The 24763-nt window shown below is 32.4% G+C and overlaps 1 protein-coding gene across 1 annotated transcript; it reads left to right on the top strand.

The window, feature by feature from the left end:
• Positions 1–5879: 5879 nt before the first annotated feature.
• Positions 5880–19279, top strand: LOC125862846 (uncharacterized). The gene is made up of 29 exons (XM_049542971.1): positions 5880–6015; positions 6104–6167; positions 7284–7429; positions 7516–7592; positions 7688–7810; positions 7980–8082; positions 8165–8202; positions 8298–8396; positions 8481–8567; positions 8665–8817; positions 8937–9008; positions 9117–9247; positions 9333–9446; positions 9542–9587; positions 9704–9783; positions 14331–14483; positions 16404–16549; positions 16659–16735; positions 16833–16955; positions 17309–17411; positions 17537–17574; positions 17660–17758; positions 17852–17938; positions 18036–18188; positions 18387–18458; positions 18552–18682; positions 18767–18880; positions 18976–19021; positions 19136–19279. Exons 1-29 carry the CDS (start codon positions 5955–5957, stop codon positions 19217–19219), a joined length of 2820 nt encoding a protein of 939 aa, XP_049398928.1. The 5' UTR covers positions 5880–5954; the 3' UTR covers positions 19220–19279.
• The last annotated feature ends 5484 nt before the right edge of the window (positions 19280–24763 follow it).

Below are 24763 nucleotides of genomic sequence, written 5' to 3'. Positions count from 1 at the left end.
CTTTTTCCCGTCAGTATAGAAAATCCAACGGGGGAAAATTTGGGGCCGAAAAACTTTTTCGTAGTATTTGAATTTTCCCAACCTAGTCCAAATTTGGATGAAATCAGAGTCTTTGAGGTGTAGGGAAATATGGTAACAATTGGGTGAGTTGATTTTGATTTTGATCACATGAGTAGTTCGATAATTCGTTAAAGAACCTGTACAACTTTATGAAATTGAATTAGGGCGAGTTGAACTCCAGAATTGATCTTAGCGTAAAGGGTATTTTCTGATCATCGTTGATTAGAGGTGTGTTGTGAAATAGGGGTCTTGAAATTCTTTAAATAGCTCACGTGCAAGCCGTTTTGGCACTGGGTTTTACCACTTTGGCGAGGACGCTGTAGCGAGGTGGTGGCCGCTGTGGCGGGCCAGGCGTGACTTAAAGTCGTAAATAAACCCCTAAACGACCTTATTTGACACTTTTTGATTTTTAGAGCTAAGGAACGAACCCCAGGTGACTCCTACTCGTTTTCACCATTCTTGAGGCTAAAAGTAAGTTTTTTCACTCCCCAAATCCATTTTTTGATCCGTAAAACATAATAAAATAGGTGAATATTGATGGGGGAGGGTTTTATTATAGATTCTATGGTGGAAACAATCCTAATTTGGATAATTGGGATCATGGGTTTGATTTAGGGTTCATAGAATTGTTTGTAATTCGAGTAATTAGTGATTGTTTATTGATTCCCGTATTATATTGATTGTTTGTAGACCAAGAACAAGCGGAACGAATCCAAAAGGGGAAGGATCAAGTTTCTTAGGGTTTCAAGGTTGTTTCGAGGTAGGTGATGGTTGTGATTCTATGATTGTGTTATGTATGTTTGTTCTTGCTTCATTAAGATACATGTATGTATATGAATGTTACGTTGCATTATTGATCACACTTGTTGTAAATGAGATAGATGAATGATGACTGCTATGAAATCATGACTTAAATGTATGATTTTAATCATGTACTTGTAATTGTGATTGTGGTGTTGAATAGATTTGTTGCCACGTTCCGGCATAACTAACTTGGATCGGTTCCACGTTCCGGCATAATTATGGGATCAGTTGCCACGTTCTGGCATAATTATGGGATCGGTTGCCATGTTCCGACATAAACATTGAATCGGGTACCACATTCCAGTATGCTAACTGTTTGGGTTTGGGTTCCATGAGAGGACCAATTACTTGTCATAATTGTGTATATTATTGAGCATGTGATAATCGATATTGTATATGTTCGGTATTTTGCATGTTTATAATGTTGTATTGACTTGCAATTAGTGGGATAGCCGTGTGATCCTACCAGTACACTGTGATTGTGTGTTGATACTGCACTTGGTCTTATTTTTGTTGAGTACAGGGCATCTTCAAGCGGCTACTGACAAACCTCGCTTAGAAAATCAGTGATCGTTCGAATTCAAGGATGAGCCAATTCTTCCGGGCTGCCATGAGTTCTCCTTTCGTCTATGTCCACCATTTTCGGACTTAGACTATGCTCTAGTTATTTGATTAGTTCATTAGATTGGGGTTGCATCCCTTCTTATTTAGACTTGTTGAACTTTAGATGTTTTGGTACATTGACTTTCAGGTTCTAGGTTATTTCTTCCGCATTGTTTAGTTCTTATTAGACTTTTGTTGGAGTTTATGGGAACTCCCTATTTATTTCCTTAGTATTTAACTTGATTCTGTACTTAAATGCGTTAGTTTTAGATTAGTTGTTTGGTTTGGGTTGTAGTAGAGGTTCTCCCACCTAAGAGTTAGTGGGATTGGAATTTCAAGTTTTGAATTCTACCCATTTCCCCCCCTAAATCAACCATTATCTTCTTCTATTTAAGGTTGTTTTGTCTTTATTTTTTAGAGGTTAGAGACAGCTTACATTGGATTGGGGAAATTTTTGACAAGAAACAAAGGGAGAATATTGAAAAGATATAGAGAAGAGAAGCATAATACAGTTATATAAAAATCCATCAGAAGGTTCTCCTTTGGTTTTCTAGTGGTTAGGCTAAAGGTTTCCAATTTCGAATTTCCGTCTCAAGCTTCTTTGCTTTGTTCGGAATCTCTCGAAGTCGGTAGAAGCTGTAGTCTCCTTGCTTGTCTCGTCTCAGCTCGCTGCACTTCAAAAGGTAGACTTCCTTTCAATTCCGACTCTTTAGTTGATGTGTTGTTTTGATGAGTTGAAGCTCACTTGTTGATTTATTTATCTTTATTTCTCGACTTCCTTTATTTTTCTCGAATCATTGCTTATGTAGTAGCCGAGTGATTGAGTTGGAGTTGGCGTCTTGGTTGTTTGAGACATAAGGTGTGCTCTTGTGAATGTTGTTGCTGCTTTCGTAAGTATTAGAGGCAGAATCTTAAGCTAGTCGATGTGGAGTTTGTATGTTACATTATTTATTGTTTGTTGGAGGCAGTAGCTTGTTCTTCCTCCATTTTTTCTTTAAATCCTTGATTTGTTAGCTTCATTATCATCTTGTGGCTAGACTTATGTCTTATAAATATGTTAAAACATGTCTATCTTTTCCCACATTCCTTCATTAATTTGCAGGTGTTAAAATCCCTTCATTGTTCATGTCTGGGAATTATGTGAACTCCTGTCTTATCTTATTAATATTATTTTGATTGATTTGTGCATGTTAAAGCATTTAGGTTCATTTTTGTATCACATAAGTTATTTGCTATCTTGCTTAACTGCATGAGAGCATAAGGTGTTCAACTTTACCTCATTATTAGTTGTTCACTGTTGGTTAAGAAGGAAAAGATTGTTTATGTGTATTACTTTGTCAAGATAAGTTAAATGTTGTTTATAGTAGACTGTTTCTAGGATTCTAGTTTTTTCATAGCCTCATATGTTCCGTTTTGAAGTGTAGTTATATCGTTTCATATGATGAGAAGCATGTTTTGACCCATTTAGTTTCTATTACTTATTATCACTAGATTATATTTGCTCTTTTAATTGTTTTGTTGTTGGTTTATTGTTGGATGTGATAGGTTTATTCAAAGCCACATGACCACTAGTTGATCATGGCTTAATTATTTCAAATTGGAAATTTTAGGATGGGGCATTAATTTATCTATTGTTGAAGCTTTGTATCTGCTCAATTCTGACTATAGGCTTAGTTTGTTTAAGGTTATTGAAATGTCATAGATATGGATTTAAGGCCCTTTTTGTGATACCCCTCGTCTTTTTACAATGTTTAAAATTGAAATGCAGTAGTATATAAGTTCAATTTACTTGGCACTTTCTTATATTAAATCATGATTCATTACTTATTTATTCTCGTTCTTTGTGTTGCATGTAAATCTGTTCTAGTTCACCACGAACTCCTATTTCCTTTTTCCGCATTTCGAGAGAGCCATAAAGGCTCAAATTCTTTCCTTCCGAGTCGACCAACCAAATGGAATCGAAGAATAAATCCCCGAAAATTGATGTACAACTGTTCGGAGCAAGTTAAAGGGTCGGATATGCATAATATACACCGATATACATCAGCCGTATATGTTGTATATTACATTGAAAATTAGGCCAAAAGCCTTCAAAACTTGAGATGAATGGGCCAAATCCCATCTTTTTTGGGATTTTTGTTAGTTTTAAGACAGGTACAAAATGGGCCAAAGGTCCAAATCAGAAATTAGACCCAAGTATTGGCCCAAGTGGACAAAACCAGACTTGGGCCCAAACCTTTCCTTTTTTCTTTATTTCTATTTTTTTATTGTTATTGCTTGATTATGTGTTTAATTAGTTTTAAGGTTTCATAATTCAATTCCTCAAAGGATAGCCATTTTGATTTAGTTATCCAAAATTAAATATCTATTTTTTACTTGACTTTCGAAAATACTTTGAAATATTTACTTAGGCATATTAGATATCTTTCCTATTTCCCTCCAAATGTCCTCAGTATTAAGAGTTTGTTTATCTTTTAAAATAATTAGTCAAATAGTTAATTACCGGATAATCGCATGTTAGCGGGTATTTCGGGTGCTTTCAAACCCTTCCCGAAATGTTAATATGAACCCCGAACCCCTTTTAACATTTTCATTAGATTTCTGTTTTAATCTTTTAAAAAAATAGTTTTCTTGATTTTTCTTTAAATATTAAGTGGCGACTCTTAAAATCAATCTAGTCTAATATTTCAAATAAAACAATATATATGCATACTTTTAAATGTGGGGTGAGTACTTCTACTTCCTATATACTTATTTTGAGGTTATGTGTGACTTTTTCCTGTCAAAATTAAATAGCAAAAAGGGTGTGCTTGGTATTGTGGAAAGTATTTTTTAATTTAATTAATCATAATATTTTGAAAAAATATTTTTTGTTTCTAGGAATTTTTTTTTAGAGTGAAAATTGTAAAAACAAGTTCCATAAATGGAATATCAAATTCATTGTCTATTGTTCGACTTCAGCGAAAATGTTCAGAGCACCATCTTCATCAATTATCTTGATGTCGAAAGGAAAGAGAATAGGGTCTTGCTTACTTTAAAGTAAAAAAAAAAAAAGATGAATATATCATAAATATAGTCAAAAATAAGATGAACATAAATAAATAAGTAAATAAATACTCATGTTGAGGTGTACATATATCGCTCTCTTTTAGGAGATCTAAATTCCGCAGGCCATTGTGGTATAATTTTCACCGGATCAACATTAATCCTAGACTTGTCTTGTTTCCGCCATGATATAATAACTCAATAATGTGTGTGACTCAAATAACTCTGAATTAGTTGAAGAGCACGACAAAGGTCCGCCAAAAAAAAGAATATCTTCCTTTAATATAAACATACTCTCTTTTGTATAGTGAATAAGTTGGAGACTTCAAATAACCTTCGACTTAAAATATAAACACAATATAATATTTTTTAACTACAACATGATACTTCTCATCCTCTAGACATCTCACAACATATTACTTTTCCTCTGCTCAACACAAAGAATTCAGAGGCAAACTTAAGATTTGAAAATTCTGGATGCACCAATATTAATCTAAACAAGAGGTTCTACTATCTGGGATAAAACCCTAGTTGCTTGGCGGATATTCCAGTTTGGTACAAAGCACAATTTCATGCTTTCTATGGGGCCACTATTAATTATATTTAATTTTTATCAGTTTCTCAAGATATATATACATATATATACATGACTTTTTCCAAAGTTAACGATTACACGTAAAACCCTACCTAAATATGTGGGTTCACCTCTGTTTGGATTGACATTTGCCTTCTTAGATTTCTTGTACCATAGAAATTAGAGCTAACGTTAGAGTAATCGAATTGAACACTATTGGAATGGCGTGTTGTGTACCATAGAAAATATTATTAATTCAATAGTAAAATAGACCTATACATGAAAATATTATTAATTCAACAGTAAAATAGACCTTAGCTTATCCAAGCATGCCACGTGGAGTATATTATATGGTGTGAAAAATAAACATTTTTATAGTTAATTTCCAGTCTCAATTTATGTGATAAACTTTCGTTAGTTCTAAAAGTATTTTTTTTATTTGACTAATATTTAGTGACACATCATTATTTTATTCATGTTGGGTTCTACTTATTTGGCAAAAGTCTACAAAAGGTATACTCTTCTATTTGAAAGTTTATTTATTTCAAGAGTAGTTTTAAAAACATTCTAAAGTCTTCCTTATATTTCTTAAACCACATAAATTGGAACTGAAAAAATATATTATTTAATTATTTGAGCTGTAATTACATCCTAGTAGTTATGCAGAAATATCAAAACAAAATGAGTTGTAACACATCTTAAATCAAAGTCGATTTCAACTTTTGGAAAAAATAAATAACACACATAAATTATATATGTGTGTGTGTGTGTGTGTGTGGAGTCCTGCATGTGGACGGACAATTCAACATATAAATTCATTAAAATCACCTAAAATCCTCAGAACTTATCTATTATTATTTCATCAACAATGTTTTATCTTTTTTTTCTTGTTACTTTGTTTGTACAATATGTACAAAGTGTTCCTCAGACATTAAATCTATCATTATTCATATTCAACAATGTTTCATCTTCTTTTTCTTGTTACTTTATTTCTACATGTACAAAGTGTTCCTCAGAATAGCTCAATTGTTGAATTTCTTCCTGGTTTTGATGGACCCCTTCCTTTTTATCTTGAGACTGGGTAATTTTCTTCTCTTTAATGTCTCTATAATTATCTATATATACTTTTATGTGCAGAGGCGGAGCCAGTATTACGAGTTTGGGGGTTCTAAATTTCCTTCTCCTTCCTTACTATTGAGTTGTCAATCAGTTTTGTTAGGTGTTCACAAGTTATTACTTAATTTTCTAGTACAAATATAGGGTCTACGAAAAAGCTACTGGATTCGTTTGAACCCATGAACCCCACCTAACTCCGTCCTTGTTTTTGTGTCATCAATATAAAGCTTTAATGTTTTTTCATGTGTCATGTTCAACGGTCTTATAGCTACATAAATATTATGATGCATCTAGCATCATAAGGTTTTAAAAGGTTTAGAGTTTGTTCGGATTAGCTAATTGTAAATAGTGAATAAATTTTAGAAATTAAAAAATATATTAATTTTATTAATAAATAGTTATTTGTTTGAATAAAAGTGACAAAACTTATACTCCAATTGATTTGATGTGTTTGGCAGGGTGAGATTTTCTTTTATTGTTATATAAAATTAAAATGACGCAACTTATAATAAACAATTGATTTGATGTGTAGAAGGTGTTGTTAAAATAACGAAAATACTCTTACAATTTTTATTATATTATATTTATAAAGAAAAAGGAGTAGGTGGAAGTTAGGAATTTTGTTTTGAAAAAGATATTTTGAGAACTAGAAAAAATATCAGATAAAATAAAAAAAAAATGTGAATCAAACAAATAGTGTTTATAAGCTCATCAATTTATGACTTTCAATTGATTTTAACTTATAAGCATTTTGTTTGATGACCAATGCGTAAATAAGTCAATAAGTGATTTTTAGTTAATTTGGCTAACATATAAACTTAGTCAAACAGTCTTTTCTAATCACGCAAAAATATAATGACATTTAATTTAATACAAGAAGGTTGAAATGTCTTACTTTAGTTTCTTGATAAAACTTTGTGCTCGATCAAATTACTACGTCAAATAAATTGAAACATGAAAATTTGTCTAAGCTTTTGAATAGCAAAAAAATGATATGATAGTAGTAATAGTATTTTCATAACATAATATCTATATACTAGTCTCAAAAAATTGTTGAAGTGATGAATTTTGAAATTCTCAGATACATTGGAATTGGTAAATCTGAGGAAGTACAACTATTCTATTACTTTGTTAAATCCGAATCCGACCCGAGAAAAGATCCACTCTTGCTATGGCTGAGCGGAGGGCCCGGTTGCTCTTCCTTCACAGGGTTGGCGTACGAAGTAGGTAAATATTAAATAGATCAAATTTAACGTGTGATAGCATGTTAGTTATATCAAGTTACCTAGGTTCATGATAATTTTTTTGTTTAGGTCCATTGGATTTTGGCCAAAAGGCATACAATGGTAGCCTACCAATTCTTGTTTCAAGTCCATATTCATGGACCAAGGTAACACAATTTTTTTTTTATTGTTTCTTCATCAACATACATAAATTTGGTAGTTCGCGAGCATATATAATAAATGTATTCCTTAAATTTGATAGTTTGCGAGCATACTTTTCTTGGAGCAGCCTGCTAACACTGGGTTCTCGTATGCAACAACTTCGGAGGCGTGCAAGTGTACTGATCTACAAGCGTGCGACCAGGTCTATGAATTTCTAAGAAAGGTATTTGATAAATTCATGTATCTAGTGGTGAATGAATGTGCCATGAGGAAATCAAACATGCTATCTATCATCAGGCTGAAGATGAGCCATAAGGAAATGAAGACACTAATAAGTGGCAATCAAATATAACATAGATGTATTGTGAACTAACTCGCGATTTATTATGCAGTGGCTTGTTAATCATCCAGAATTCATTTTGAACCCTTTCTATGTTTCTGGGGATTCATATTCAGGCATTACAGTTCCAGTTATTGTTCAACTAATATCACATGGTAAGGACCAACGTAACTAATTTTGTACGTAATATGAATGTGTAGCATCACTAGCCACAATGTTTTATGTTTGAAAATGCAGGGATTGAAGCAGGAAAAGAGCCATTAATCAACCTTAAGGTTAATTTTATATTCCTTTCTTTTTCGTTCAATTTCAAGATATATCAAGCACGGAAGAAAATACTGTTTTAATTCGATGGTAATATCCTTTTAAGGGCTATTCACTTGGAAATCCAAAAACATTTCCCGGAGAAACCAATTACCAAATTCCTTATTGTCATGGTATGGGGCTAATATCCAACGAACTTTATGAGGTTCGTTCATTCCGATCCTTATTTCGTAGTACATTGACTTTGTATCATACCAACACAATGATAATTTTGATCCTGTTGTATCAGTCGTTGAACGAGATTTGCAAAGGCGATTACCTGAACATAGATCCTACCAACAAACTATGTGTTGAAAACTTTAAAATGTTCAAGAATGTAAGTTTACATTCCTTTTTGTTTTTGTAACATTTCGAATTTGTTTTAATTATAAACTTAGGTAATACAATAATATTCTTGTAATGCAATTTTGTAGCTTGTGAGTAGCATAAATGATCAGCAAATACTAGAGCCTTTTTGTGGAACAGACTCTGAAGAACTTCCTCCCCAATTGTCTAGTGAAAGAAGATCTCTTGAAGAGGATTTCATCTTTCAAAAATACGATGAATTTATTTGTCGAGAAAGTCGTGTAAGTCCCTCAAATGTTACATCTAAGTATGAATATTCAATAACTTCAAATTTTGGAGCCACCTCTAAATACTCGTACACATAATGATCAAGTAAATGCAATAATCAATCTCGTTGTAGGTCGTCAAACGCAAGCTTTCCACTTATTGGGCAAATGATCCAAGAGTTCAAGAGGCTCTCCATGTTAGAAAGGTATTTCAATTCATTTTATTTGTACATGTATAGTAAATGCTGCTTAGATCGAGCTATAATATACATGGTTCGAGATATTAAAAGATTTTTTTTCGTCTTCTTTGATAGGGAACTATAAGAAGACCATGGGCGAGATGTAGGCAAAGTATTATGTTTACAAGTTACAAAGTTACTTTCATGAATAGTATACTGTATCATGTAAACATTAGTTCAAAAGGTTATCGATCACTTATATACAGGTTTGATACTTTCACGCTATGGTAATATTTAGTTGAAGTTACTATATGGTATATACATCGTCACAATTTGTTTTTGATTGAGCAGTGGTGATCATGACATGGTTGTTCCTTTCCAATCGACACAAGCATGGATAAAGTATCTAAATTATTCAATTATTGATGATTGGCACCCATGGACGATTGATGGACAAGTTGCAGGGTATGATTATTCAAATTTTACTTCCCTAGATTTTCATTCAAATTGGATAAGACTATACAATTGTCATGAAATTCTTATATAGCTTTGATTTGTAGTTACACAAGGTCTTTCTCTAATCATATGACATATGCAACAGTAAAGGCAAGAATTTTGTACACTCGTTTATATATTTATATATCTAGATTCTCAAACTCATTAGTAAAATCATCCAGTGCATATATTCTCATATTTCTCAAATGTTTTTTTTTTTCAATTAGGGAGGAGGACACACATCTCCGGAGTACAAACGCGAAGAGAGCTTTCATATGTTTAAAAGATGGATAGCTCAACAACCCTTGTAATCTTTTTAGATATATCATGTCCGTAATGAATTAATAGATGAAGGCTTCGCGGGAAAAAAATAATCCTTCGTATTATTTTTAATTAGTTTCATATTTACTATCATGATCTAAGCCTAAACCATGAACGTTGCCGGCACTCGAGAACCATTGTTGATCCCCAAGTGAACACTTGGCCTTGCGAAGTAGACAGCAAGCAGCAAGCAGAGCTTCTCACCCCTCTAACCTTTCTCTTTTTTTAGAATACTTCTTTTTTTTAAATCAGGTAAGCTTTGAAGTTGGTTGCTCTGCTATACTATACTAGTTGTAGGGTGCTAACGCTTGACTAATATAATAGAAAGTAAAGGGACTATTAGGATCTTACGAATCTAAAGATCTCAAAATGGAAGAACGAGCTCTTTTGCTCGCCCCTATCTCTAAAGGGGCGTAAGCACCTCACTCGCTAGGTGATTACTTAGCAGAAAACTAACTCAAGCAGAACTAAGCTTTAACAAAATTAAACCATTCAATCTAAAAGTACTTAACTGTCTCAAAATACTTCGAAAACAACAATAGTTGAAAAACAGCTTAACAAAGGAGTATTGAAAGCATACTCAAAACCAACTATCTATGAACCCTCTATTGTTAAAGACGGGATAGGACCCACGACACCTAAAAGCAACTAACTAAAAGATAAAAGTGGAGTCCCCAGAATGGAAAGAGGCTCACCAAATGCTAATTGAGAGTGTAAAGTGATCTCAACAAAGCATTTGTTGATGATCATGAACACTTGTATCTGCATTATAAAAAGATGTAAGTCGAATGTCATTAGTACAATGAATGTCCGAGTATGTAACATAGCTAAAGCGAAATGACTGAGTGAAAGGACTGCAATAGATATATACTCAATTGAATCTAAAAAAATAAAAGAGTGAAATCATTTAAGCTTTACCAATACTTACGTATCTCTAAACTTAACATATTAAGTGATATGATAAAAATACACTTTTAACTCTATTTGGGAGATTCTTTAATCGACAACCATCACTATTAGCAACGTGATGATACAACATGTCACCCACGCTGTCAGAATTGTCATATACCTTGCCGGAATATAGAACATCTCAACTAAGTGGATCCACTAAATCCATGCTCAAAAGTAATAAGGAGTCATCTAAAATGTATGATCCTTTACCCATGTTGGCTACATGATTTATAAAGAATGTGAGTTATCTGAATTCATTCTTATATCAGTGTTCAATACTACTCCCAATAAATATATATATACTCATGCTCAAGTAAAAATACTCTTTCTCTGTTTTGAGGTAATTACTCAAAAGATCCTCTTTAAAAGACAATATCTCAATTATCTCTAGGAACTCATTTAACTCTTTATGAAAATCAAAGTTCTCTTTCTCAATGTAAAAATGATACATTTGGGAATCGATCAGTCCCATCATACTTTACTCAAAATCATTCTTCAAAACTCTACTCAAAACTCGTCTTCTCAAAATCAATTAATACAAGAAGAGTTTGGTTAAAAGATTCTCAATAATAGAGTTCATGCTGAAAAATAGACATGAACAATCAATTTAAGGATCTCAATGCCAGATATAACAACTCAAAAATCAGGAATATAACTTAGAACTCAACAACAAAACACATCTCAAAAATTATCAAAATCAAGGATGTGACCCATCTAGATTATTCTTTATTAATAGAAAGTAGATGTAGGGTGTGAGGACGAACTCAGTCCATCACTATAAGTAGTCTTACATACCTGGAAGAACAATGTTCTTGGAAAAACTCAGAGATTAACTTAAAAACCCTAGTTTTCTCCACTTGGTTCTTTTCTCTAAGACTTGGGAGTGTTAATGAACATAAAAGGATTGATTAACATTGTTTAAACCTTTAATTTGGTGTAAAAACGTTATGATTTAGGCTTAGAAGGGCCGAGAAAAGACAGAACTACCCCTCTTAAAAGCTGACCAAAACTTTCTACGGGGCCATCTACGATTCTTGGCTTGTTTAACGGACCGTAGATCCCATCCGTGAAATTTGTATTAAATTTTAAAGGCTTAGAATTTTATTTTACGGGTCCAAACAACGACCCGTAAATGAATCTGTAGGAATGGGACCCCAATATTTGACTTCTATAAAGTTTTCTACGAGTTGACAATGTGGGTCGTCGAAATTTCTACGGCTTGTAAAAGCAATTCGTAGGAATTGTCAGCAAACTCTGTTGCGGTAGTCTCTGGTTAAACAGTCATAACTTTTTACTCCGAACGTGAAATGAGGAAAACTTAGTGGAGTTGCAGAGGACTTATAGAACTTCAATTTGATAGGTCATGGACCACCTAATTCATTCTGTGCTGAGAGATATGATCGTTTGAAGTTGACCTAAGTAGAATCTTATGTCAAAACTTAATCGGTAAGGAAGTTTTCAACTCAACTTTGTGCTAGGGGATTCTTTTGATCTTAATTCATATTCAAATTCATTCTCACGCTAAAGAATTGACCTTAAATCCCAAGAACAATTTAAGAATAACCCGATACTACTTTACACGCAAATGAAATATGATTCAGACCTTTGCTTAGCAATTTTCGGAGTGCTGCATTTACTTCTTTAAATTACCATGAAAATATTACTATACCTCTATAGGCCTTTGGAAGCTCCTAAAATCTAGGAACACAAAAATATTACAACATATTGCAACACAAAAATATCACCATAAAGTAGTATTACTAGTTTTACAAACTAAAAACATGTCATTCACTTTAACCATTTGATGTGAGGTCAAAATATATATTTTTAATTATTTTTTGCCTCACATTTATTGTTTATATTTGTTATTTTTAAGCATGGATTTTATGAATTGTCTTAACAGTATATTTTATTTGTAGGATTAAATTGATGTGAAGATGAAAAAATTTGGAGGTAAAACGAATTAAAGATGAAAGGTTCAAGAAGAAAATCAAGCAGACAGCTTAATAGATTAAATTAAATATTATATTATATTTATATATATGTGAATCAAACGCTGCAAAAGAGAAAGAAAACATACAAGCTGCCACGTGGCAACAATATGAAGGATCCAATTATGTGAGGCGGCGGACGAATTACTGTTCACGTGAAATTCAACTGCTTTTAGGTTTTGAGTTCCTAATTTGTTTTGGACTCAATTATTTTATTCAGAGTTTTTACATCTATAAATAGTCCATAACCCATAAGAATAATTATTAAAGGAGGAGGATGAATGTAGAAAATAACTTTTGATTTAGGATTTTATTTTTTCTTTCTCTTTTATTTATTTTATATCTTTTCTTTGAATGATTCGTTGTAATTGCTCTATGTCTATGTGGAGGTAACTTTCTCGTTCTTGGATTATATTTACTTACAATATGATTGTTTGGTGATTTTAATTCAGCATGATTTGTTTATCATAGTAATTGTTCTTATATTCTTGTTTTCGTATTTCGTGTCTGATCACCATTGAAATAAACACATTGTCCGAATTGAACTCGGGAGAGGAATAAGAGGATAGAACGTGGAATATAAGGAGCATGATCTTTTCTTGCGTGTCACTTGAATTGATTTGTATCTAGGATAGGGATATACGTAGGTGCCTTGCATGGCTCAAATACGGGAAGACAACTTAATGCTCCATAGTTGGTCCAGTCTATCCCCGCTCAACGATGTAGTTAGGCTGTCAATTGTGATAGATGGTTAGAGGTCGGGAGATCATGACTATATTATCAACCCCGTGAATCATCAACTAGATAATCAAATAAGTTGATCAAATTGATACTAAACTTGATTGTTAGTTAAATTACAATCCTAGATATCGATTCATTCATTGATTGTGTAAACATCTAACTTTTTTTAGTTAATTGTTTTCTAGTTATTTTATCTTTATTTTTTGTTTAGTATATATATTCATCTTTGAAATCCTCCCCTTAAATAAATAATTAGAATTAGTATAATTTAGTAAATAGTTAATTGACAAGTCCTTTGGGTTCGATAATCCGATTCTCTATAGGGCCACAATATTACTTGCGCGACCACGTACACTTGCGTGTGCAATTGGGAGCAACAAGTTTTTGCCACCGCTGTCGGGGACTTAAACCACGTACACTTGTCTGTGCAATTGGGAACAACAAGTTTTTGACGCCGCTGCCGGGGACTTAGAAATTAATTATTCTTCTAGGTTATACTTTTTCTTTTTCTTTTATTTATTTTGATATTCAAATGTAATCAATAACAAATTAGGTGATAGGGGAGACTGCCCAACTAATGGGGATTAGCGTAATTGAATTAATTATCTTTCAATTATTATATAATTATAAAATATTTATGCAACCAAACATACCAAATGGAGTATATTATAATTATGGTGTGGAAAAATAAACAATTTGACACATGGAGTATTTTATAACTATGGTAGTAACTAACACGTACGTCTTGATTAACTAAATAAAGCTTGGATAAAACTAAGATTTTTCAATGAAAATAAATCAAATGCAATTTGAACTTTGGAAAAATTATATATATAACTAACATCCTCAGACATTATATCTATTATTATTCATATTCAACAATGTTTCATCTTCTTTTGCTTGTTACATTGTTTCTACATGTACAAAGTGTTCCACAAAATAGCTCAATTGTTGAATTTCTTCCTGGTTTTGATGGACCTCTTCCTTTTTATCTCCAAACTGGGTAATTAACTTCATATATTTTCTTCTATTTAATTTCTCATTAATGTGAAGTTTTTAGATCTTAATTTCTTGACTAGTATATATAATCTATGCTTTTTCATGTATCATGTTCAACAATCTTGTAACCACATAAATGTTATGATATATCTGAGATCATAAGGTTTTAAAAACCTTGGAACTCGTTTGAGATAACGGATTGTAAATATATTGATTTTACAAATAAATAGTTATTTAGTTGGATAAAAGTGGCAAAACTTATATATACTCCTTTTTTTTAATTTATCTTATATGCTTTTCTTTCTAGTTAGTCTCAAAAAGGATGACAAATTTCAATATTTAGTAACAATTTAGCTTTGAAATGCTCTTTTTTTCTTAATGAGATAATTCTATAGTCACACAAACATCTATGACTGGTTTTAGACCACAAGTTTAAAAAAAAAAAAAATTCTTAAACTTCATGTCAAGTCAAACAATATCACATAAATTAAAATGAATAGAGTAATAAATAGCTAATGTGTTTGGTCAAAGGTGTTGGTGAACTTTTCTTTGTTGTTAAAATGACGAAAATACTCTTACAATTTTTATTATAAAGTTATAATTATCTTTGTAAAGAAAGGAGGAGCGATGAATACGTAGTGAAGAGGAAGTTAGGAATTTTTTGTTAGAAAAAAGTTAAGGGTCAAAAATATATTTAAAGTATCTTAGTTTTTTGAGTTTTATATCCTATCAAGTGTATAAGTTTCGTACCTGAATTATCACCTTAACTATCAATTGTTTCGGAGCCAGAATTTTTATTAAGTGGTGTCAATCGTAGTAAAATATAATTATGAGGCTTAGTAGGACTAGAACACAGACCTCAAGGAATTTTCTTTACTCCTTAACTACTAAATTAAACCTTCAATTTGTGTCAAAATGCGTCAATACTTGTATAGATATTTATTAAATCAAAATTTGACCTCTATATACAATGTAATTTTCTGGCAAAAGGTGTAATTTGACATCCCAAGTGTGGGTGGCTCCGCCCATAATTTTGACAAACCTTTGGTAATAATTCAGGTAGCTAGAAAACTCAAACATCTGATAACTTAGATATAAAGCTAAAACAACTGGGATACTTTAGATATTTTTTTTACCCTTCGATTATCACTCTTTTCAAAAAAATATTTTAAGAAATAATAAAAAAATACTAGGTAAAAAATAAAAAAATGTGATAAAAAAAAACCAATACTTATTGCTGAGGATGAAAAGTCATAAGTTGGGTATGACCGACCTATGACTTTTCCGTTTATTTTAGCTTATAAGCATTTTGGCTGTATAACACATGCATAAATAAGTCAAAAAGTGATTCAAGAATCGAAAAGTGAAAATATTGATTTTATAAATAAGCGGTTATAATTTATTTGGATAAAAGTGACGAAACTTATAATTATAAGTAGTTGATGTGTTTGGTAAAAGGTGTTGGTGAGCTTTCCTTTTGTTGTTTAAATGACGAAAAATACTCTTACAATTTTTATTGTGAATTTAAAATTATCTTCGTAAAGAAAAGGAGGAGCGAAGAGGAAATGAGGAATTTTATTTTGGAAGAGATATTTTGAGAATTAGAAAAAATATCACATAAATAATTGAAAATGTGATTAGACCAATAGTGTTTGTAATCTGAAAAGTCATTTTCGGTGTTAACCAAATACTTAATAAGTCAAAAAAAGTTATTTTAAGTCAATTTGACCAAACATATCAGGTTAGCCAAATGGTCTCTTAAAACTCTATGCGTAATCAAATTACTACATCAACATGAAAACTTCTTTTAGGTTTTGAAGAGCAAGAAATTGAGGTAGTAGTAATAGTATATTTTCACAACATATAGTGTATATATATACAAGTCAATTTTTTTTATTGAAGTAATGAAATTTGAAATTCTCAGATACATTGGAGTTGGCAAATCGGAGGAAGTGCAACTATTCTATTACTTTGTTAAATCAGAATTCAACCCGAGAAAAGATCCGCTCTTGCTATGGCTAACCGGAGGGCCCGGTTGCTCTTCCTTCACAGGGTTAGCATATGAAGTAGGTAAATATTAGATAAAATAAAGTTATAGAAGATCAAAATTTAACGTGTGATAGCATGTTAGTTAAATCAGAATTACCAATTGTAACATGTTCATGACAACTTTTTATAGGTCCATTGGAGTTTGGCCAAAAGGCATACAATGGCAGCCTACCAATTCTTGTTACAAATCCATATTCATGGACCAAGGTAACGGAAAAAAAAAAAAAAAAAAAATTGTTCATCGACATACATATATATTTGGTAGTTCGAGAGAATAAATTAATGTATTCCTCAAATTTGGTAGTTTGCGAGTATATTGTTCTTGGAGCAGCCTGTTAATACCGGATTCTCATATGGAAAAACTTCAGAGGCGTACAAGTGTACTGATCTACAAGCATGTGACCATGTCTATGAATTTCTAAGAAAGGTATATTATATTCGATAAATTAACTCAGGATTTTCATGTATTCATTGATTGATAAACTCCTCATTTTGCATTGTTAAATTGCTTTTCAATAGATTTAAATAAATTGATTTTAGTCAAAAATGACAAGTAAAAAGGGACATCAAATTATAAAAAAAAAGAAAGGATAGAGAGAGTATTTATCCACGCTCATGCTACAAGTAGGTGAAATGATGCACTTGATTGAATGTTTAAATTATTTACTTAAAGGACTAGGGGTCGATTCTTACTTAAAATATTTTTTCTTTTAATGAAAACATTAACAAGTATATAATAAAGGTACATTATTGTGAATTAACTTGCGATTTATTTTGCAGTGGTTTGTTAATCATCCAGAATTCATTTCGAACTCTTTCTATGTTTCTGGAGACTCATATTCAGGCATTACAATTCCAGTTATTGTTCAACTAATATCTGAAGGTAAGGAACCGTTAATATAGTACGTAATATATAGGAATGTGTGGCATTACCCGTTAATATTGTACATAATATGAATGTGTAGCATCACTAATATAACCAAAGTGTTTTTTCCTATGCAAGTGCAGGAATTAAAGCAGGAAAAGAGTCATTAATCAACCTTAAGGTTTTCTATCTATCTCGTTTAATTTATTTAATTTCAAGCACCGAAATAATATATTGTTTTAATTCGATGGTAATATCCTTTTAAGGGCTATTCACTTGGAAATCCAGTAACATTTCCTGAGGAAGACAATTACCGAATTCCTTTTTGTCATGGTATGGGGCTAATATCTGACGAACTTTATGAGGTTGGTCCATTCCTTATTTCATAATACATTAACTTTGTATCATACAAACACAATGACACAAAAATGATGATAATTTGGATCTTGTTGTATCAGTCGTTGAACGAGTTTTGCAAAGGCGATTACATAAACATAGATCCTACCAACAAACAATGTGTTGAAAACTTTAAAATGTTCAAGAATGTAAGGTTACATTCCTTTTTGTTTTTGTTACATTTCGAATTTGTTTTAATTTTAAACTTAGGTAATACAATAATATACTTGTAATGCAATTTTGTAGCTTGTGAGTGGTATAAATGAACAGCAAATACTAGAGCCTTTTTGTGGAACATACTCTGAAGAACCTCCACCCCAATTGTTTAGTGAAAGAAGATCTCTTGAAGAGGATTTCATCTTTCAAAAATTCGATGACTTTATCTGTCGAGAAAGTCGTGTAAGTCCCTCAAATGTTACTTCAAATTTTGGAGCCACCTCTAAATACTCGTACACATAATGATCAAGTATGCAATAATCAATCTCATTGTATGAAAGAAGCATACGTCCTGTTTTCCTTGACGAGTTACATAAATACAAGGTACTTATATATATATATATATATATATATATACACGTATATACTTTCTGATTATAGATCGCCACACGCAAGCTTTCCACTTATTGGGCAAATGATCCGAGAGTTCAAAAGGCTCTCCATGTTAGAAAGGTATTTCAACTCGCTTTATTTGTATATGTATAGTAAATGTTGCTAAGAGCTATATATATGGTTCGAGATATTAAAACATTCTTCTTTGATTAGGGAACTATAAGAAGACCATGGGCGAGATGTAGGCAAAGTATTATGTCTACAAGTTACACAGTTACTTTCATGAATAGTATACCGTATCATGTAAACCTTAGTTCAAAAGGTTATCGATCACTTATATACAGGTCTAATACTTTCACGGTGTGATAATATTTATCTGAAGTTACTATATATAGTATATACGTAATAATTTATTTTTTATAGAACAGTGGTGATCATGACATGGTTGTTCCTTTCCAATCGACACAAGCATGGATAAAGTATTTGAATTATTCAATTATTGATGATTGGCGTCCATGGACGATTGATGGACAAGTTGCAGGGTATGATTATTCAAATTTTGCTTCCCTAAATTTTCATTCAAATTGGATAAGACTATACAATTGTCATGAAATTCTTATATATCTTTGATTTGTAGTTACACAAGGTCTTTCTCAAATCAGATGACATACGCAACAGTAAAGGTAAGAATTTTTTGTGTATATATAACTATCTTCATTCTCAAACTCAATAGTGAAATTGTCTAGTGCTCATATTCTCATATTTCTGAAATGTTTTGGTTCTTTTTTTTCAATTAGGGGGCAGGACACACAACTCCGGAGTACAAACGCAAAGAAAGCTTTCATATGTTTAAAAGATGGATAGCTCAACAACCCTTGTAATATTTTTAAACATATCGTATCTATAATGAATTAATAAATGAAGGTTTCAAGTGGGAAAAAAAGAAGAATCATTTGTATTATTTTTAATTAGTTTCATATTTATTGTCACAATCCAAGCCTACACCCTAGATGTGACCGACACTCGAGAACCAATGTTGATCTTCAAGCAAACCCTTATCCTGGCTGACTACTTAGCTGAAGACAAACTCAAGTAGAATTAAGCCTTTACAGAATTAAACTATTTAATCTCAAGTACTTAACTGTCTTAAAATACTCCAAAAATAACAATAGTTGGAAAACAGTTTAACAACGGAGTACTGGAAACATACTCAAAAACCAACTATCTATGAAGCCTCTATTGTTAAAGACAGATGTCTAGACAAGACTCACAACACCTCAAAGCAACTAACTAAAAGATAAAAGTGGAGTCCTAGGAAATGCAAAGAGGATCGCCAAAAGCTAACCGGTAGTGCGAAGTGATCTCAACGAAGTGTATTTTGATGATCTTGAACACATGTATCTAATTTATAAAAAAGATGCAGATCGAATGACATCAGTACATTGAGTGTACGAGTACGTAACATAGCTAAAGTAAAATGAATGCAGTAGATGTAAATATATACTCAATTGAATCTAAAGAAATAAGAAGTGAAATCGTTTAAACTTTACCAGTACTTACTCATCTCTGAATTCAACATATTAAGTGATATGATAAAAATACACTTTTAACTTTATTTGGGAAATTCTCTGTCACGACCCGAGCCTACACCCTGGAGGTAGCCAACACTCGAAAACCATTGATGTTCCTCAAGCGGACCCTCATCCTAGGTGACTTCAAGCGGAAGACTAACTCAAGCATACATAAGCATCAAATTGAAAGAAGCGTTTAAAAACAGTTTACTGAATCTCAAAACTAAACTGGATATACTGAGTATGAAACATAAGTTTTAAATAAAATATCTCAAACTGAAAGACTCTCCAAAACTGTCTATCTATGAAGCCTTTACTATGTCTAGATGAGTGTCGGGACAATACCCGCAACTACTCAATATGTTACTAATACTAATAACTCATAAAACTGGAGTCCTCCGAAAGCAAGGAGGTCTTACTCAAAAGCAGACGAGCGGATGAAGTGATCTCAACAGACTCTTGTTGAGGATCCTAAGAACCTATATCTTCTTCATTAAAAGATGTAGGTCGAATGACATCAGTACATTGAATGTACGAGTATGTACTATAGTTGAATAACAAATAACTGAAAGAAAGGAGTGCAATAGATAACGATAAACTCAAGCTGAATGTAAAGAAATAAAAAATTTAAAATCATTTAAAGCTTTACAAAATATTTTCTCATCTCTGAACTCAACTTAATAAGTAATATATAAAAATACACTTTAACTCTATTGGGAGATTCTCTAACTGAAAACCATCACTATGAGTTACGTGATGATACAACTCTCGCCCACGCTGCCAGAACTATCATATACCTTGTTGTGGTATAGAACAACTCAACTAAGTGGATCCACTAAGTTATGCTTAAAATCAATAAGGAATCATCTAAAAAGTATGACCATTTATCAATGTTGGCATACATTGTTTATGGGGGCTGTGAGTTGTCTGAACTCTCCCCCATATCGGTGTTCAATACTACTCCCAATAATATATAGTCATGATCATATGTTTAAAAAAAACTTAACATTTCCTCTGGTTTGAGATAATTGTTCAAACTACCCTCTTAAAAGAGGTATCTGCTCTTGAAATATCTTTTGAACTCATAACTCATTTAGAAATCTCAGTTTCTCTTTTATCAATGTAAAAATTGATACCTTTGGGAATACTTAGTTCCCTTATGCTCTTACTCGATTCATACTTGAAAACTCTTTCTAAAAAATATATCAACATCATATTGTGATATGATCATTGATGATTCGTAAAGCCATATTGCATAAACATTGATGGTATATTTAGATACCATACTGCTTAAACATTGATGGCATAACTAGATACCATACTGCTTAAACATTGATGACATAACTAGATACCATACTACTTAAACACTAATGTCATACTCGATTGTCATACTAATCATGTTTTAGAAACAATTTTCTCAAAACTCATATTTACTTTCTCAAAACTCAGATTAAGAACTCAAGTGTTGACTTTACAAAAACTTTTCAAAATTTATAACTCAAAATAGGGTTCATGCTGAAATATAGACATGAATAAATCAACTCAAGGATCTCAATATCAATATAAAAACTCAATAATTGGGAATAGATTTTCTAAAATAAACATGAACTCAAGAACTCAAAATCAACTTATCTCAAGAATACTCAAATCTAGGAAAAGAATCATAGATTACTCTTTTACTGATCTGAAAGTAGATGTAGGGCGTGAGGATGAACTAGTCCAACACTATGATAGCCTTACATATCTGAAAGAACAAAGTTCTTGAAGAATATAATCTTGAAAAGGAACTTGGTTAGAATCATTGAAACCCTAGCTTGAAAGAGAACAACCAAGAAAACTTTTCTTGAGATTCTTGAATTACTTTCTTGAAATCTCTATGGCCAAGAATTATGATATTCATTAGTGAAGCATAATTGTATGGAGTAATTTGAGTTAGAAAGAATGGAATTCTTGGAGAAAAACTTACCTTGAAGAAGAATCTTGAAAAAGATTGAAAGAATCTTGAATGGAGTCTTCTACTTTGATTTTTTTTTCTTAGGGTTTTACCCTAGGGTTTGAGAGAGAAGAAAATGATGGATTAAAGGATGGAAATAGAATTATTTAGGACTTTATAGGTGATAAGAAATCCATTTTAAAGGTTTTTCTACTGGTATAAGGAGAAGAAAATTATCTTATTTAGAATTTTCCCGCGGCTAAAACGGAACTGCACTACATTATTTAGTAAAATGATCATAACACTCTACTCCGAAAGTGGAATGACGCAAACTTGGTGGCGTTGGAAAGATAATTCAAAGACCTTTAATTTGATAGGTTATGGTCCACATAAATCTTTATATCCTAAGAGATATGGTCGTTTGAAGTTGACCCAAGTAGAATTTTACATCAAAACTTAATCGGTAAGGAAACTTTCAACTCAACTTTGTGCTAGGGGATTCTAGTGGCCTTAATTCATATACAAAATCATTCCCACACTAAATGATTTATGTAACACCCCAGAAATTTTTTGAACTAAGACTCGAACCCTTCTTCGTTGTAAGTAGGATTTTACCATAGAATTTAAAATTTCTTAAGTATTAAGGTTCGGTCACTAGATATAGCACCTTGAGTTCCAAAAATAATTAAAGAGAATTCATTCAAGTCATTCCTTAGTTCTTTTAAGTTATGGTCATGATGTTCCAAAGGTTATAGAACCGATTAAGTAATGAGGTATAATAAATGAGCAGATAGTACTTAAGTTGTAAAAAGGGGATGTAGACCAATTTAGAGATGATGGAATAGGCCATAGCTTCCAAGTGTCAGCTTTAGACCTAAGGGGGAGATGATAAGATGAGAAATCAATTCAAGTGTTGAGAATAAGATAGTAATGAGCTCAAAAGGGTATGAGAGATAGCTTTTCAGAGGTCCTTTTAGTAGTGGAGTGATGTTAGAAGGAGAAGGTTAATGTTCTTATCGTGATAATGATGGTGTGATATTTCCATCTAAGATTATAAATAAGAAGGAAGAGCCAGGATGAGGGTTCACTTGGGGACCAACAATGGTTTTCGAGTGCCGGCTACATTCAGGGTGTAGGCTCGGGTCTTGACAAACTTGGTATCAAAGCACATAGTTCAAGTATTCTAAGGTGTCTATGAAATCGTGTCAAGTAGGATCTTATTTGTGGTTGTGAGGGCCCCACTACTATAAATAAGTGACTACAAACATTTAAGAAAAATTTCCCTTCTTTCATACTCTAAATCGTGCAATAGAGCTATGTCATAGAGACTCATTCTAACTAGTGTGTTCTCATATCCATTCGACTACTTCTCATACTAGAAGTGGTTGAAAAGCAAAGTCAGTTCTTTATCAATGACTTGCTCTTAGCAAAATCGTGATGAAGTCATGAGACTCCAAAGGGGCTTGAAAGAAGCCCATGTGTGAGTTAAGTATTGAGTTTCAAAGGAATGCGCTCATGTTCATATGATTTGTGCGTTCAAGCTAAAAGCGAGTTGTACTCTCTTATCTAATCCTTGTTTCAACTGAGATCCTTATGAGGAAGTATGTTTATAGCTTGGGTAGTATTCTCATCCAAAAAGGTAGCATGAGTTACGAAATTATGAGCAGTAGTAGTGAAAGTACCTAGAATTAGAGGAAAGTATGTAGAGGTTTAGTAATCTATGAAAAGGAAATAGTGATGGGGCAGATTATGTTATTGCAATCATGCAACCAGTTAGTTATAAGTGATGAGTTCCTTTATGAGTGGCATAAGGAATAAAAATGTTGTAGAGAGTTTTTGATAGAAGGAAGAGGAATAGTTACTAATCCGCATGAGATAGAGTATACTTTTAACCAAAATAGAGTTGATGTCGATGTGTTATCGTGTTGGAGGAGACTAAATATATATGTTGAATAAAAGCACAGATTATTCATGAAGTAATAGATATAAGCTAGGCTTATGATTTGTTTGAGAGGGTCATGATGTTCCCAAGGTTATAGAACCGATTAAGTAATGAGGTATAATAAGTGAGCAAATAGTACGTAAGTTGTAAAAAGGGGATTTAGACCAGTTTAGAGATGATGGAATAGGTCCATAGCTTCCAAGTGTCAGTTTTAGACCTAAGGGGAAGATGATAAGATGAGAAATCAAATCAAGTTTTGAGAATAAGATAGTAAGGATGTAACATCCGACAATTTGAAGTGGCTTTGAAGGAGCTTGAAATTTGGAAATAGTCATTTTTTTGGAAAATTTAAAAATCTGGAAATTTGGTTATGGAAAAAAATGAGTTTTTGGCCAACTTTGAGTAGTCGTAACTCCTAGCTCAGGATGAGTTAGGAGTAGTTCCAGTTATGGTTGTGAAGCTCGTGGAATGACCTTTCCAACGCCACCGAGTTTGCTCGATTCCGAGTTCGTAGGAGGGAGTTACGCCCTTTAGAAGATGGGCAGTTGGAAGGGAAATCCGTCCGGAAATTTAGGGGCATTTTGGTCTTTTCCCAAATTCTTTCTCTTGAGGTTACATGGTGTGTTAGGATGATTTGGATCATTTCTTTTATCCCATTTTAAAGAGAAAGAGTTAGGGTTCTTGAGAGGAGAAAAAGAGAAGAAGAAGAGAAAGGAGATCAACAAGTTTCCGTCGTGGATTATCGTCGGGGGTGATCCCTAATAGGTATGTGAGTTTTTTTGTGTGGGTTGATCCTTTCCCTCACACACACCAAGTTTATTCCATGATTTGAGAAAAGATTGGGAATTGTTGTTGAAGTGTCGAAGTTGTTAGTTGTTGTTGATATTGTTGTAGAGGTTGTTGAAGTTATTGTTCGTTGTGAGACTTGATTGGGTTGTGCATTTAAGTTAAAACCTATTGTATGTTGAGGGGATTATGA

This window comes from Solanum stenotomum, chromosome 4 (assembly GCF_019186545.1).
Source record: "Solanum stenotomum isolate F172 chromosome 4, ASM1918654v1, whole genome shotgun sequence".
Lineage (NCBI taxonomy): Eukaryota > Viridiplantae > Streptophyta > Magnoliopsida > Solanales > Solanaceae > Solanum > Solanum stenotomum.
This window is presented reverse-complemented; position numbering and strand designations above follow the sequence as displayed.

Bases quoted from the DNA above. Each gene is read 5' to 3' on its own strand.
- LOC125862846 (XM_049542971.1), top strand. From the start codon at position 5,955: ATGTTTTATCTTTTTTTTCTTGTTACTTTGTTTGTACAATATGTACAA. The intron at 6,016-6,103 runs CATTAAATCTAT...GTGTTCCTCAGA, and splicing joins TGTACAAAGTGTTCCTCAGA to ATAGCTCAATTGTTGAATTT. The intron at 18,683-18,766 runs GTCTAATACTTT...TTTATAGAACAG, and splicing joins TATCGATCACTTATATACAG to TGGTGATCATGACATGGTTG.